We start from the raw sequence: 17,134 nt of genomic DNA, 5'->3' as shown, positions 1-17,134 counted from the left end.
GGAAGTCTTGTTGCACAAAGTAATTGACTTGTTCAAAGCTGCTGTTTTTTACTAAACACCACAGAAACATATGATTATGTAAGTTGCAAAATACAAGTAACAACATCCTCTGGCAAATCAGCTTCTAAAAGCCTTGTTGTTCCCCCAGGAGATATGAATATTTACCCTAGAGAAGCATCATAGGAGCTACTGACTCAAGTAACATGAAAAACTAAAGGAAAGACACCCGGGCTTGTGGAAAAATTAGCGTTAGCAAATCAACATGCCTAGTAGGGCTACACGATAAATCGAAATTGAATCGAGATCGCGATTCGACAGAAGCTGGAATCGAGATCGCGATTCGACAGAAGCTGGAATCGAGATCGCGATTCGACAGAAGCTGGAATCGAGATCGCGATTCGACAGAAGCTGCTATTGTCATGCGTATCTTTCAGTGAAGCACGGTTCTGTGATCAGCAGTAAATCTCCATCCGAAGGCCAGAGGGCGCTCTCGCGCTGAAACTCCAAATACGCCCTGCAGAAGAAACCCAGGAAATGCCTATCGCTGCAGCTGAATAGACAGAAGATTTAACTGCTTTCATTAATTCAACGTGACTAATAAACACAAGACTATGACAATATATAGTTTATCTGAGTTCGTCTTATTATAATGTTTATTACAATAAAGTATATAATAATGCAATGCTAATCGACATAGCCTTTATCACTGCTTAGAATACTATGAAATATGTTGCGTGCCTTATTCTGTGTAAGAAGCCACATCATCTCACAGAAGGATTTATTTCAAACACTCGACTGACGTTATGAAGTGAGTTTGGAGTAAAAACATGTTATTAAATGTGGTGTTTTCACGTGCTTTCAGATGGAGCAGCATTTACTACACAGAGCCGTAGTTCACCGACAAGCTACGCAAACAGCTTTCATAATCGCAGAACGATTTCTTCGATTTCATAATCGCGCCATTAAATCGTCTGCGATTATGAACGCGACTTTGCGTAGCTTGTCGGTGAACTACGGCTCTGTGTAGTAAATGCTGCTCCATCTGAAAGCAGGTGATGGAGATTTACTACTAATCACAGAACCGGCTTTACTGACAAGATGCGCATGACAATCGCATTCGATTAATCGTGCAGCCCTACATCATCTGAACAATGTCTTGAGGTGTGGTAACTGTAGCATAATCGGAATAACTGACTCTGGTCTGTTGAATTATTAGACAATAAAGTACACCTGTGTGTGCATTACTAGCAAAAAAAAACTACATGGTCATATATACTGTGGGATATAGTGGGCTAAATTACTTATAAAGATCGTGGGTAAATATCATTGTGATCATATCGCCCACCACAAGGAATGCTTGCAGTAAAAAGAAAAGAAATTAGGCGCTGGACAAAAAGAGAGCAGGAGAGAGAGATTAAAAGTTGTGGAGGTGTGTCGTGGGCCTCAGAGGACTGCTGAGGTGGGCTGTACGGACACAGAGCCGGCCACTGCCATCATTTAGACTGCAACAAAAGGAGATAACAGACCCCATTAAAAAGGACATTACAGCCAGTTCTACTGCTTCCAAGTGAACAGTGAATACTTTCATTTAGTGATTGCAGTAAAATGTATCCTTTAAGTGTAAAATTAAGTGGGTATTTTTTAACATTCACTTTGCTTTAATAGTGGCCATTTTTCTTTGCATGGTCTTACTGACAGCCCTGTTATTAAAGCGCATCTGAATGTACTGTGCTGCAGAAGAGCACAAGCTGTATATGTTGATAACAAATATGTGTCAAATATATGGAATGGAGAATAAGATTTGAGAGCTGCAGAGAGGATGATTTTCTGTGAGTGACAAGTAAAGTCGCCTGCATTTATATAGCGCTTCATATAATATTGATTGTTTCAAAGCAGCTTCAAAGTAATAAACAAAAATTATTCAAATAGGAGATAAATGTGGTGTAACCAAGTTAAAAATTATTTTAAATTGTATTTTATTTTATAAAATTTTATTTTAAATTATTTTTTTAAAAGTTTGGTCACACTTTAGTTTGGGGACCAATTCTCAGTTAACTAACTACTAACTATGACTATGGGAGGGATTAAGGGTTCAAGAATATGGTCATGCAGAATAAGGCATTGATATGAGCTTAATACTAATAAACAGCCAATATGCTAGTAATATGCATGCTAATAAGCAGCTAGTTAATAAAGAGAATAGGTCTCTAAACTTAAGTTACCAAAATGTTTTTTTTTTCATTATATTTTAACAAAAGTATGTTTGTATACCATGAATAATAAATCAATAAATATAATAGAATTTTTATTTAAGATTAATAAGATAAGATTTTTTTTTCTAGAAATATAAAAAAATAAATATTTTTAAGAAATTATAATAATCATGCCGACTTTACTCAACTTAGTTTTCTTTTCAAAAATTTCACCCATTTAATGAGGCTTTTTTCATCATGATATCAATATTTCACCACCCTGTAATTCCACAAATATTGAACTTGCCTCCAAAAAACATAAATATTTAAAAAATTTTATTCAGAAATTAAAAACATGTGATTGTCCATCATAGATACTGTGTATTCAAGCCAGTATGAGTCATATTTAGCGAATCAATTCAGACAAAATGAACTAGGCATTGACCTGAGTAATGGCCATCATTCTGTGCTGTTCCTCATTCAGAACTATAAGACAACAGGTCACTATGAATATAGTACATGAGTAATATAGACAACTTTAACTTTTCCATTTTGTAGGAGATGTAATCGCTACAAATGGTTATTCATGAACAACATAAGGTTGTGGAAATAACAGAATTTTAATTTTTGGATGAACCCTAAAATCAGACAGCAGCCATTTGTTAACAGGAATGCTGTCCCAGGACCAACAAAGTATGTTGTAACAGGAACATGTCCAACTTGTGTAAATCAGATTAAGACTAACACACAAAAAATATGTGATTTCATAACAGTGCATCATCCAATTTACTAAAACTTACTGTCCAAAATGGCAAATGTATGATGAAGACTGGTCTGAAAATGCTGAACTGAAAGTGTAGATGCACTCACACATGCAAACACACACATTTGCAGCCATCAGCACTTCTATCAGTTATGCATGGCCAGTGATCAAATCTCTTGCATCAGCTCTGCCTCTGGGTGAGAGTGGTAGGTCTTTCATTCTACCCTGCTAATTAATTTACCAAACAATGTCGCCCTCTCTCTCTCTCACACACATACTTCACTTCACTGTGGCATCCCCTCCTTTAAAAGCCTCTGCTCGGGTTGCCATCACTTTACATGCAACAGCTGTTTTCCTGGCTCAGCTGTCATGTGAGGGGTGGAATGGAGAACAGGGCCTAAGATGATCCAGGAGGGAGGTGTTGTGCAGAATTCAAGCCTCCATTAAAATGTAAACGCCAAGATGTAGCTGCTTGCATCTGATAATGTAAAGAATCTAAAAAGTCATTAAAAACTAAAATGAAGATAATATAATGAAATTATTAAATATAGACCATCTAACACAAAGCCAAAGTTATTTAATTTGCCGGCCATCTTGGTAATGCCCAAGGGTACCTGTTTTCTAGTCACACATCTAGTGTCTGCTTGAATGGAGAAAAATATAGGCTAAGATTACATTTCAAAAACACATGGGTTAAAATGAAGCTTGACTGGTAGAGCCACACAAAATTACAAAAGAATCCAAGCTGGTAACTGATAGTGGCATCGAGAGTCAAAATAGTTGTAGCTTTTGATGCTCGAATTGGCTTTTTTCAGATCCTCTTCTTCTCCCGTTTCTCACCACATATCAGATCACAGAGGCATTTATTTTCCAAAAAAAAAAGAAGAAAATATTCAAAAAGTGGAAATAAAGTGCCAAATGGGTATTTAATAGTACGGGTATAGGTATTTGATTAACAGGTATTTATAAAGACTGCAATTGAAACTGGATGTAATGTCCTTATGTTGATTCATGGGCTGTTACAGTGTGAAAAGCCCTTCTGTTGACTGCTAAATTTATTTTCATTTCTGTAAATTCCTCTTCCTGTGATTCCAATTCAGCATCCTGTCTTTTTTTTTAAGATTTATTTTTTGCTATTTTTGCCTTTATTCTGATAGGACAGTTGAGTTATGACAGGAAGTGAAGTGGGAGAGAGAGAGGGGCGGGATTGCAAAAGGTCCGAGAGCTGGGACTCAAACTCGGGATGTCCGTAACGCAGCTGCGTTATATGTCGGCGCACTGCACACAAGGCTATTGGCGCTGTCCTCGACCACATTTTTTATTTTTTTTATATGGTTATGGCACAGAATACATCACAATACAACAAAATACGTCAAAAAAAGGCAATGCCGTTGTTTCGGACTTTAAGTTGTGGTCTGTGTTCCACTTCACTTTAAACATACACCCATACTTCCCTAGGCTCTTCCTCTCAGGGGAATCCCTGTGTGAGAGAAAGAAGTTTCTGCTGAAAGACCCTCAAATGGTCAAATTTGAGCCAGCTCATAAGTACACTTCAGGCAGCTCCATCTCCCAAAATGCAACTTTGAATGTGACCTCACAGAGGATCTGTGCTGAACCTGCCCCCACTGGTTGTAAATAATAAATCAGATTCATAGTGGGTTCCTAGTGTTCAAGGGCTTAGGCAGTTCTGTTTTGGCAGTAGTGGCCACTAGAGCATGTTTCATGAGACAAATGCAAGTCAGCGAAGTGAAGGGCATAACAATTGTGGAAGATAGCCCTGTTTTGGCTGATGAGCATGACCACGTCAGCTGGTAGATGAGGGTCAAAACTGTGACAACGGTTTGAATTTTGCACTACAACGCCACCTGTCTGCGGGGTAGTTTTCAATTTTCTTCACTGCTACGTTAGGAACATGGCAGGACAAAAACCTCATGATGTAAAGTAATCCCATATCACAGCTTCAGCCCTCAGAGGAATGTTACAGACTTGGATTAGAGCACAGGAAATGAGTGAGGAAGTCAGGCTGTGCCACAAGCCAGTGGCTATCACTGTATTTATGAGTGTGTCAAGCCTAATGCTATTTACAGATACAGAAGGAAGCTCAGCACGAAGAGACATGACTGATGTGTGATGGTTACATATATGAGCAAGATTCGGAATTCAATTGAATGCCTTTCAAACTCCAGAATTTGAATTTGAAATGATGCAGCAAGCAGTTTGTAGAATTTGAATGTAATGAAGTAGAATTAAAACAAAATTAATTTTTTTTACTGCTGTAAAATAACTTTTCTCTTTTTTCACAAATTTTCAAAAAAATTTTTTTAACTAATTTGTCACCCATGAACTTATCTTTTGATGGCTGTCCTATTTTTTAACAGTACTGAACCTGAGAAAAAAAAAATCTACATATTAGAGAGTAATTAGACATAGTCAAATAAATAAAAATAATAAAATGACAAAAAAGTTTTATCGCAACACTTTTGATTCTCTATGGCTTTTCACACGTCATTCTAAACCCAGCGTAAATGGAATCCTGGGTTATCTTGCTTCACGTTTCACACTGCTTATTCATAAACTGACGTTGCACAGTACATCGCTAAACCCCAGTTTAACATTCTTATTTGCATATTTGCAGTGTCAGTGTCACTGACTGGACGAATGCAGCATGAGACTTGCTTACATAATGGCACTAGTATTGTGCATACACATATTATATACTGCAGACTGTAAAATCAAGTTCTCCAGAATGGATGTTTCATACTATAAAGGTAAGAATGAAATGGTCTCCAGAGCAGGGTTTCATAACCCCGGGTAAAAAGCCGTGCTAACCCCACTTCTAAATTACATGATTGAAACGTTCCTTGACCCGGGGTTAAAAGCAGTGTTTAGAACGACGATAACCCGGGGTTAAGTGCAGTGTGAAAAGCCCTTCTGTTGACTGCTAAATTTCTTTTAAATTCTGTAAATTCCTCTTCCTGTGATTCCAATTCAACATCCTGTTTGATGTGGCCAATTAGAATATTGAATTCTGAATTTTGGCCAACCCTGGCCAAGAAAGACTGAAACTCACTCTCTGGCTGCTTCTCATTGGGTGTGATGGAGCGCACAAAGTCCTGTGGTGTCATGTACACCTCCGCGTCTCCGTGCTCACTGATGATCTTCAGGGTGGCAAAGTAGCGAAATATCTTGTCTGGGGTGGAGTAAGCTCTGATTCGGTTCTCATACTCCATCACCTGTATCACACACACAGAAAAACACACTTACAGTCAATATCAATGCTGGGAAGTAGCTACTTTTGTCTTTATACTAAATAAACAACATTTTTACTAGTGTGACAGTAGTTCAGGTGTTTTTAAAACCGTGGAGTTTTTACAGTAACGTGCTACTTTATCCAAGTAGCGTTGTAGCGTAAACAAACGCTATTGCCATTTTTGCATTGGTGTGCTGTGTTTACCCTTGTATAGTGTCCATATTAATGAATCATTGTGTGTAAATGAACAGGTACAGAAAATGATTCACCAATTCAATTGTTCAATTGTCGGCTTTTTTATAACTAAATATTAACATGAAATTGCGTTTACAACCATTTTATCTTCATAATCTGACAAAAAAAAAAAACATACAATGAGGAAAATAATTCTGATCTAGACCTGATTTATCCATTGGGAATTCTGTGTATTTTGAAAAGTCAGTGTTTAGCAACAACGGAAGTCAGGTGGGTTCAGGAAAAGTGTTAAAAAGAGAGATTTGTGACGTGATGTGAATTAAGACAAATAAGAAATAAAAAAAATCTGCAATGCGTTAAAGTGTACTAGGACTTACAGACAGAAGTATCAGTCAGTGAGGCAGTCAGTCAGAAGTGCCTGAAGCTTTATTGTGAGTTGGGTCGAGGTTTGAGGTTCTGAATATATATGTAGTACTAAAATACCTAAGGCATTCAGTGCACTCTGTGTCCATCCTGGTAACACCTGCGGTTATTTTCTGAGTAGGCAATAGTCATTAGTGGAAAAGAAGCTGTGAAATGTAATACATTAGTGAAATCTGCAACCTATATAGTACTTTGTGATCAACTTCATCTTATATAAGGCTGTATTGAATAAATAATATAATAATAAAATCTAATAAAAGCATTCTAGATAGATATAGCCTGCCAAGGCTGGTCATTTACGTAACTAAATCTATCCCTCTGATCATTAGAATAACCTGTCATTATGGATGTCATAACAGCAACTATGGCAAAACAGCAGACAGTTTTGTTTTGAGTTATGAATCAAGAGCAGCCTAAAAGTTATTAATAGCCTGAGGCGACATGGCATGTATTAACTGAAAAATCATCCATTGCAGGTGGCTATGAAACAAATGAAAACTCCTGTGCATGAAAATGTCTAGTTTGTATCGGAAATATTTAGACAATAACTGTCAGTTACATCATGTGATCATGTGAGCCTGACAAACTTAACTGAATGGATTGCAAAGAACAGAGGACTTGCTGTATGTTCAATCATATGAAACAAACAGTATATTCTATTTCTAAAGCCACTTTTTTTGTAATGTCTACTAAATGATTTTTTGTAATATTTAAAATTATCTTCATTCGGGGGCATTTATTCAGCATATCATTCCATTAAATTATTTAATTGATTGACAACCATTAATTTAGACAATTTAATTTTTAAATTATAGTCATTACTGCAGTCGGTGTCTCTTATTGTGATGGATGTGTCTGTATTTTTTGGTCAAAGAACATCAATGATGCTTCCTTTTCCACTATCTGGCCCGTCTTTAGCAAATGCCCATTTTGCAAGTGACTCATTATGCAGGCTACTGTAGGCTAATTTTCTAAGCTAATTGAGTGTCAGTTTGCATGCAGCTATTAGACAACAGAAGTGATTGTAGTTACAAGATGAGGTGATGATAATTTGGAGTTTAGGATATTGCCTGAATGCCTGCAGTAAGTGAGGCTTGTAATGTAAAACTGTACTTGTCAATCAAACCCTGCAATTCCTGAGGTCACTGCGCACCACTGTTCATTTTTTTTATTTATACTTGTGTCAGATGAACATACTTGGTCACTGCATTGGGCCTCACCATTATTTTAGGATTTTGCACCATAAGTGTTGTGTTTTTAAGATGCTGTCAAGTTAAAAATGGTTCAAGTGATAAAAAAACATGTGTACAGACCTTTGCCTTCTGTTTTATTCAGTTGCTCTCTATTTTGCTCTGAAAACGTTCCAATACTAAAGGTTGAGGGATGTTGACTGATACTTCTGTGTAACAAAAAAGACATTTCGAAAAATGTCTCAGTGGGGTATTTTGTCCATATAATAGAAGTCAAAGGGGTTCAATGGTGTATTGGGAGTCCACTGACTTTCAATGCATAAACAAAAATAGTCAAAACATTCCTCAAAATATCATCTTTTGTGTTCCACATAAGAAAGTAAAACAGATGCCCGAGTCTGACTTTTCGGACATTTTTTCCCCAAATTCTTAATCTGACTGTGTATTTGAAGACCCTACTCATTTGATTTACATATTTTGCATACTATATAGTAGGGAAGTACACATATTCAGATGTGGAGAGTGTTTTATTGAGTTCATTGCTCACATAAACCTGACAGAAAACAAGACACGCACTGATTGTCATGACAACTGGACAGCAATTTCATTTACACAGAACCAAAACTTAAAATCTAAACTGTACTTTCTTGTTGCTGCCTTGCAAGTACTGATACTTCCTTCAGGAAATGCAAATTTAGTTTTTCTTTTAAAGTGATGGTGAAGTTCGATGTCAGACACTGTAATATGTGCGCACCACTGCTATTTTTTTTATTTTTAGTTTATACTTGCGTCAGAAGAACATACTTGGTCACTGCATTGGGCCTCACCATTATTTCAGGATTTTGCACCGTGTTGTGTTTTTAAGTTAAAAATTGTTCAAGAGCTAAAAACTCATGTAGAGCCCTTGCCTAATAGTGTTTTGGAGTCCATTGACTTTCAATACATAGACAAAAATAGTCAAAACGTTCCTCAAAATATCATCTTTTATGTTCTACACAAGAAAGAAAGTCATACAACTGACCATTTTCCCCCCAAATTCTCGAATCTGACTGTGTATGTGAACACTCTATTCATCTGACTTACAGATTTTGAATACTATATAAGAGGGAAGTACACATTATTGAGATGTGGAGAGTGTTTTATTGTGTTCATTGCTCACATCAATCTGACAGATAACGATACACGCACTGATTGTCTTGACAACTGCACAGCAACTCATAAGCAATTTCATTTACATTAAAACCAAAACTGTACTTTCTTGTTGCTGCCTTGCAAGTACTGATACTTCCTTCAGGAAATGCAAATTTAGTTTTTCTTTTAAAGTGATGGTGAAGTTCGATGTCAGACACTGTAATATGCTCTAGTCCCCTCCCTGCTTACCGTGGTGACGAGATACATAGCAGACTGTCATAACTCAATGGCTGGATGTCTAATGGCACTTTTCCACTGCATGGCCCGGCACGTTACGGTTCACTTTTGGGGGGTTTTCCACTGGGTACAGTACCTGGTACTTTTTTTAGTACCACCTCGGTTGAGGTTTCAAGTGAACCGTACCGTTACCAAAACGTGACGTGTAAACTCTGCTGATCACGGATTGGCCAGAGAGAATCGTCACTACCTGCAGCACTGAACTTGTGACACAAACACAACAGAACCGCTAGATTTAAATCAGCACAGCCAGTGAAGGATCAAACGCAACGGTTTTGAACAAGCGCACCTTTTTTTAACAACCAAAAAGTGGCTGTTTCGTTGTCTGTTGAGGAAGTACAGACGTTCCTCTCGTTGATAGCAGAGGAGCGGATCCAGTGAGAGCTTGATGGGGCGACGCGGAATGAAAAAGTTTTTCAGGAGTCGTGGCAGTAGAGGCGGCGCAACTATAACGACATGAATAATATAACGACGTGAATAATCCCGCCCACTCTAAAGCTATACTAAATTGCAGTGGGTACAATACAGAAGGTTTCATAGACTGTTGGACAAGTTTTTGGGGCAGACCTGACCTGTTGAAAAAAGAGATGGTCTTCATCCCTCCTGGGGTGGTGCCACTCTTCTCTCTAGAAATATGTCACATAGTCTTAGAGTTTGTACTTGACTAACTGGGGCCCAGGTCAGGAAGCAGACAGACTGGCTAAACCGACCGTCTGCTAGCCGCCTCACGTCACAGAAGTCAGTTAATTCTCAGCACATACAGATTCTTTCACATAGATATCATACTATAGAGACTGTGTCTGTTCCCCGAACCAGCAAATACAAAAAAGGTCCAAAACAATTTAAGGGTAGCAATTGAATTGATGTTCAACAAATAAAAAACAGATATAATACAGATGAACAAATTATAAAGCTTGGCTTAATGAATATTAGATCCCTTTATACAAAAGTGCTTTTTATAAATGAAATGATCACAGCTCATAACTTAGATGTGCTCTGTTTGACAGAAACCTGGCTAAAATCAGATGATTACATTATTTTAAATGAGCCTTTCTCAGTATTTCTCAGAGCTCTGGTTTCAAGTATAATTCGTTTGAAGTAATGGTGATTCAAATAACATTACCCAGAGAAACAAGTGTTAATGATAAATCCCCTGTGACGTTTGTACTGGCTACTGTATACAGGCCACCAGAGCACCATACAGACTTTATCAAAAAAACGTTTGTACTGGCTACTGTATACAGGCCACCAGAGCACCATACAGTCTTTATCAAAAAAATTGCTGATTTTCTATCCGAGTTAGTTCTGACTGCAGATAAAGTCTTAATTGTTGGTGATTTTAATATCCATGTTGATAATGAAAAATATGCATTGGGATCAGCATTTAGACATTCTGAACTCCATTGGGGTTAGACAACACGTGTCAGGACCTACTCATTGTCGTAATCATACTCTAGGTTTAATACTGTCACAAGGAATTGATGTTAATGGCGTTGATATTCTGCAGCAGAGTGATGATATCTCAGATCATTATCTAGTCTCATGTATACTCCATATAGCTAAAGCTGCAAATTCAACTCCTTGTTACAAATATGGCAGAACCATCACTTCTACCACAAAAGACTGCTTTGTAAATAGGCTAATCTTCCTGACTTGTCTCAATATCTCAGCATATCCAGTAGCTCAGAAAAACTTGATGGTGTAACCGAAACTATTGACTATCTCTTTTCTAGCACTTTAGATACAGTTGCTCCTTTACACTTAAAGAAGATTAAGGAAAATAGTCCCACACCATGGAAAGAGGTGCTTCCAGAAGTCATAGATCCTCTTCTGAATATTATTAATTCATCAATGTCTTTAGGATATGTCCCTAAAACCTTCAAATTGGCTGTTATTAAGCCTCTCATTAAAAAAACACAACTTGATTCTAAAAAATTAGTTAATTACAGATCTCAAATCTTTTTTTTTAAAGATTAAATTTTCTGTCAAAAATAGTAGAAAAGGCAGTTTAGTGCTGCGTTTGACACTATCGACCACAACATTCTTTTGAGTAGACTACAAAATTATCTTGACATTAGTGGAATTGCATTGTCATGGTTCAAATCTGACTTATCTGACCGTCATCAATTCTTAGCAGTAAAATCTAATATTAGTCTCTTTCATTCTTATTCCGAGGTCACCGTAGCCATACAGATCCAGTCAGTATCCAGATCAGATGGTCACCATAGCCACCCAGATCCAGTCTGTATCCAGTCTAGATGGCAGATCAGTCCTGTTTGACACTGTAAAGCTGCTTTGACACAACCAGTATTGTATAAAGCGCTATACAAATAAAGGTGACTTGACTTGATACATGATTTTGAAATATTAAAGGCCGCGATTACATGAGTTCGCATTTACAGAGAGTTCAATTTCATATCATACAATAAACACTCTTCCAGCACATGAGCACGTGCTGTGTCAAAGTAAAAGCTGCAAACTGATCCAGGTATTGAAACAGGCAGCTCAAATAACTTTAAAATAATAATAGGAGAATATGATGCATGCTGTCTGTCTGTTTAATGAGAGCAAATGTACACAACATTCACAGCAGGCATTCTTTACATCACTAACTGCCATCTGAATGACTCATTCATACTGCAAGAGGCTGTGTGTGTGTGGTCATGTGTCACGGCTCCTGCTCTGTTTCGGATGGAAATGCAATGTGTCATAGAAACAGACAGGTTGGCATCTAACTGGCACCCACAGTGGGCTGGCCGTGATGCCAGATGACATTGGCACACCAATGAGGGTTACAGAGAAAAACGCACAAATAGATAAGATCCCTGAAGTTGCAAAGACTAAAGTCTCAAACCCAGAGAGATATTCTTTATAAAAGCTAAGACTTGTCCACGCCCTCCTAAAACGCCGCGTTTAAACACGCCCCCACATGTCTAAGTCACTGTGTGGGAAGATTTGCATAACACCGCCCAAATGTTCACGCAAAGAAAGAAGGCGTAACTTTTATTCCCGCTGTAGTATTGTTGCTGCCGATTCCAAAATTACAAACAAAAGCCGCACAATGTGGCATTGTATCAGTATTCTGAATTGTGTTGCGGTAAAATTAACAACAGATAGCGCCAGTAGCTCACAGAGTGCAACCATTTGACGACATTGAAATAATGGCACCCCCCATAGTGCAAAATATGTATAAAACGATGTGGATTTTTTTAAAATAACGTAAATCTTTCATGGGTTTTCTACTACATATTTCAGTAAGAGACATCATTTACGTTATATTAAGCCATACAAGTCTTAATACCCGGGATTCCCTTTAATATTACATTATTACTAGGGCTGCCCTCGACTAAAGATTTTTCTGGTTGACTAGTAGTCGTTCATTTTAAGCATTAGTCGACTAATCACACGTTTATTAATAAACCATCGGTTTAATAAACCATACAGACAAGTCAACTAGTTGACTAAACCGATGTGACGAGTGGGGCGGGGCCGAGAGCCGTAGGAACGGAGCGAGGCCGGTGGAGTTAATGATAATGCGCGACACCTGCACCACTCACCGGTCTCGAGTCCCACGGAGGAGCTATGGAAGGATAAAAGGAGGAGTGATGACAGTGAAGGACGAGGGAGGACCAGGCCTGGATTTTATTTTGTGTTTTGGTTCTGTTTGTGCGCGGAAGTCGTGCTATTTTCAGTTGTGTGTTTATTTTATTATTAAATTATGTTTAAATGTTCGCCGGTTCCCGCCTCCTTCTTCCCGAACTACGAATTGTGTTACAACGGAACTGCAGCTGATAGTGGACACTGGAAATAACAGTCGACAAGTAATTAGTACCACAGAGTCACAATGTTCACACTTTTCAGTGGAATCGCCTATGAATGGATTACTGATCGTTATCTCTGAATATTCAGATAAAAACAGTATAGCCATTGTAATGTTAACATAATATGATACAATTGGAAAAATTGCTGCATGAATTAATTAAAATTATAGTACCTTATTATTATCTATGGACTGTTAATGAAGGAACATTCCAAAGTGTATTTAGGACAGTCAGTCTGCTGTTTTTGTTTTGTGCATGTCTTATGTAGCACTACTGTCTGTTCAAAATAAATGAAAAAATAAATTTCCTGTTTTACCAAACTTGTATCGAACTGTGACCCCAAAAACGAGGTACATACCGAACTGGGACTTCTGTGTACCATTACACCCCTAATGCAAACATTTAGATAGATTAGAATATCCATGGCATGTGGTGATGCCCATTTTGGAAAATTTTGGATTAGGTAGTTAATCTATGAACTTTATATTTGCTATTTTTAGTAGCTCCCCAAATATGGTTACAATGGTATATGTTATGAGGATATACCGCCGAGTCCGCAGATGTTACACAGAAATTCGTTCTGTTTGTGTTTCATGAATAAGGCCTATTGGTCGAAGACATGGCCTGGAGGGCAGAGCTTGTGTAAACAGAGACAGCCGCCTAATGTACCCCGCTACATGATGAATGGCCTCATCCATCAAAGGCAGAGCCCCACCATCCAACAGCGAATCAGCTTCACTCTTAATGTGCTGCTGGTTTGATGTATGCTGTTTATTTTAATACCGTCTCCATATTTCAGTGAATACCTACATTCCCCCCCTTTTTCTCAGCTTATAATGAAATGTGATGATTAGGCTCTAAACAAAAAGGTCTGAACAACCGCTCCCGCATCTTGCTATTTTAGGACACAGAGTAGCAAAAACAAATCATCCTGATAAATTCGGTCCTTTTTTAAAGAACAAAACAAAAACACACAACAACAACCACAAGACATCGCCTAAGTAACCATGTCAACACGTCCTAGAGTAGAGCATCTGTTTCAAGGAAATATGTTCTAAACTCAATTTCTCTTGCACCAAACAGTTCTGTGAATAAATTTTTTGGCTACTGTAAAGAAATGAAATTTCTGCAATCATTTACTCACTTTTGTTTCATCCCAAACCCATAATACTTTCATTCATCTTTGTAACACATATGACATTTTAATGAACTTAAGAGATTTCTGTCTGTCTATTGAAAGTCAATGCCCTTTCTTGCTTCAAAATGTTTATAAAGAATAGATGTAATCCATATGAATCGAGTGGTTTGATCCAAGTCTTCTGAACAGACACAATCACTTCATATGATGAACAGATATACATTTTTTAAAAATGTAATTAAAAATTGATCAACATACTAGTGTTGTCAAAAGTACCAGTACTTCGGTACCAAGTCAAAAAATTATTTTTTAAAGGGGTCATATGCGATTTCAATTTTTCCTTTCTCTTTGAAGTGTTACAAGCTCTTGGAGCATAAAGAAGATCTGTAAAGTTGCAAAGACTAAAGTCTCAAATCCAAAGAGATATTCTTTATAAAATTTAAGAGTCAACCACGCCTACCTAAAACGGCTCGTTCTAACACGCCCCCACATGTCTACGTCACGATGTGGGAAGATTTGCATAACGCCCCCCAAATGTTCACGCAAAGAAAGAAGGCGTGACTTTTATTCGCGCTGTAGTATTGTTGCTGCCGCCATGTTGTGAAGAGGAGAAACAATAATGTACAGTATGTGGAAAATAATGTGGTTTTTTTACTTTAAACCGCATAAACACATTTCATTACACCAAATACACAAAATAATGTTCTTTTTACCAACATCATATGACCCCTTTAAAAACGTAACGATAGCAGCCTTAATTCAGAGTTAATTCAGCTTGAGCTCTGCACTCTACCAACAAAGTATAAATACGATGTAAATAAGAGATTCATTGTGCTGTATAGACAGATTTTTTTTTATTATAACGGGAGTTTTCACTCAGTCAGTGAGCTCGTGCTGCGGCTGAACTGAACTGATATCAGCTTCATTGATTATAAGGGAGGGTCTTTGCTCACTTTCTGTGTATAACCCATTCATAATTTGAATAAAAGTTTTATTTTTTAAGTTAAGTACATACTGCAGTTTCAGGAGTGATGACTGTATTAAAATGCAGGACTGAATCTGAAATTGTGATGTTTGACATTGAGATAACCATAGCAATGGACGGGACAAAACCAATCTAATGTGTCAGAATAGATCTGTGCATTAAGTCTTGCAGCGCAAAATGCAAAAAACCGTCCACTTGTTCTGTTACCTGCAATGGGTTTCTTTGCTATTTTATTACTTTCATTTGATCTTTTTAATACAATTGAACAATATTTGAAGGCTACATGCTAATGTTTTAACATATTTATTTATTTAATTATTAATAACATTGCAATAGTTTTTGCTATGGTACCAAAATTGATATGGAGATCCGTGGGATGTTACTGGTATTGGTACCGACTACTGAAATGTAGGTATTTTGACCACTACAACATGCATACATGGAGCACATCAAATACGGTAAATGGAAGCTCAACCATACTTGATTGACAAGCAAGAACAAACACCATTGGTTCTCTGCATCATTTTTGGGTGAACTATTTCATTTCATTTTCATTTATTTATTAAGCACTTTTAAATACAATAACTGTTTGGATATAATAACTAACTGTTTGGTTGAAATAGTGGTTAACCAAATTTTAAGTAATTTCAGAGCAAATAAACAAATATCAAAATAGAATGCTGTCAAAAGGCTGAAAAAATATGAAGATAAATTGTTTTGCATTCCTACTCACATTGGTTGTGAAATGCATTATTATTCCTCAGAACATCAAAGTATATTAGGAAAAGGCCTTTTTTATGCTCCCCATTTAAAAGGAACAAATCAACTACTGAGCAAAACAACAGTGTCATTCATTTTTCTCATCCTTTCTACTCTTTCCCTTGAATCAGCAAGTCCCACACTTGCCTGTCCCAGATGCTGCTTTAATATCACATTTTCCCCACAGTTAATGTCAGCTGCAATTCATTAACTCTGCTATTGTAGCGCTGCCACGCTCCCACTGATGTCATATCATATGAAACCCAATTCAGAAATATGGAGGTCGATTTCATGACTGTGGATTTGCATGTTGATTAGATGTGAGGGGTCCACATTTCGTCTGCACATGGTGAAGCCAGATGAATTCATCAGATAATGGCTGGATGACACTGACCTCATCATGACGCGATTGAGATGATGTGCATGTTGTGCATTGATCACCTTGCGGTCACGGAAGCCGACTCTCGGTTTCTTTTTCTTCCCTTCTGTGCCTGCCTCGTCTTCCGCCTCCCCGCTACTCGACTCGAGAGCACCATCTGACTCCGCCTCCTCCGCTATATCCTTTAAAGACTCCTCCTCCATCTGCTCCTCGTGCTTGACTGAAGACCCCGCCTCTGCATATGCTCTGCCAATCAGAAGACAACATGCAGATCAGTCACACTGAAAAGTATACAGCAGTAAAACTGTAAACCGCCTGTCAAAAGTTTGGAATGATTAAAATTTTGTAATTTTTTAAAAGAAGCCTATTATGCTCACCAAGGCTGCTTTTATTCTATGAAAAATACAGTAAAAAACGTAATATTGTGAAATATTATTACAATTTAAAAGAACCGTTTTCTATTTTAAAATATTTTTAAAATGTAATTTATTCCGGTGATTCAAAGCTGATTTTTCAGCATCATTACTTCAGTCGTAAGTGTCACATGATCCTTCAGAAATCATTCTGATATGCTTATCTATAATATCTACCAAACTGTGTACAATTTTTGT

At 37.5% G+C, this 17,134-nt stretch overlaps 1 protein-coding gene across 5 annotated transcripts in view; it reads right to left on the bottom strand.

The window, feature by feature from the left end:
* LOC107717828 (calcium uptake protein 1, mitochondrial-like) overlaps positions 1-17,134 on the bottom strand; it is an 83,015-nt gene that overhangs the window by 46,939 nt on the left and 18,942 nt on the right. For all 5 annotated transcript variants that reach the window (XM_016524701.1, XM_016524703.1, XM_016524700.1 and 2 more), the window contains 2 exons: positions 16,586-16,769; positions 6,026-6,188 (listed from right to left, as the gene is read on the bottom strand). In XM_016524701.1, coding sequence (XP_016380187.1) covers positions 6,026-6,188; positions 16,586-16,769 — 347 coding nt within the window. The remainder of the gene's footprint in view (positions 1-6,025; positions 6,189-16,585; positions 16,770-17,134) is intronic.

The sequence above is a fragment of the Sinocyclocheilus rhinocerous genome, unplaced genomic scaffold (genome assembly GCF_001515625.1).
Source record: "Sinocyclocheilus rhinocerous isolate Xijiao unplaced genomic scaffold, SAMN03320098_v1.1 scaffold780, whole genome shotgun sequence".
Classification (NCBI taxonomy): Eukaryota; Metazoa; Chordata; class Actinopteri; order Cypriniformes; family Cyprinidae; genus Sinocyclocheilus; species Sinocyclocheilus rhinocerous.
Note: the sequence above shows the minus strand (reverse complement) of the source record. Positions and strands in the feature narration are given on the sequence as shown.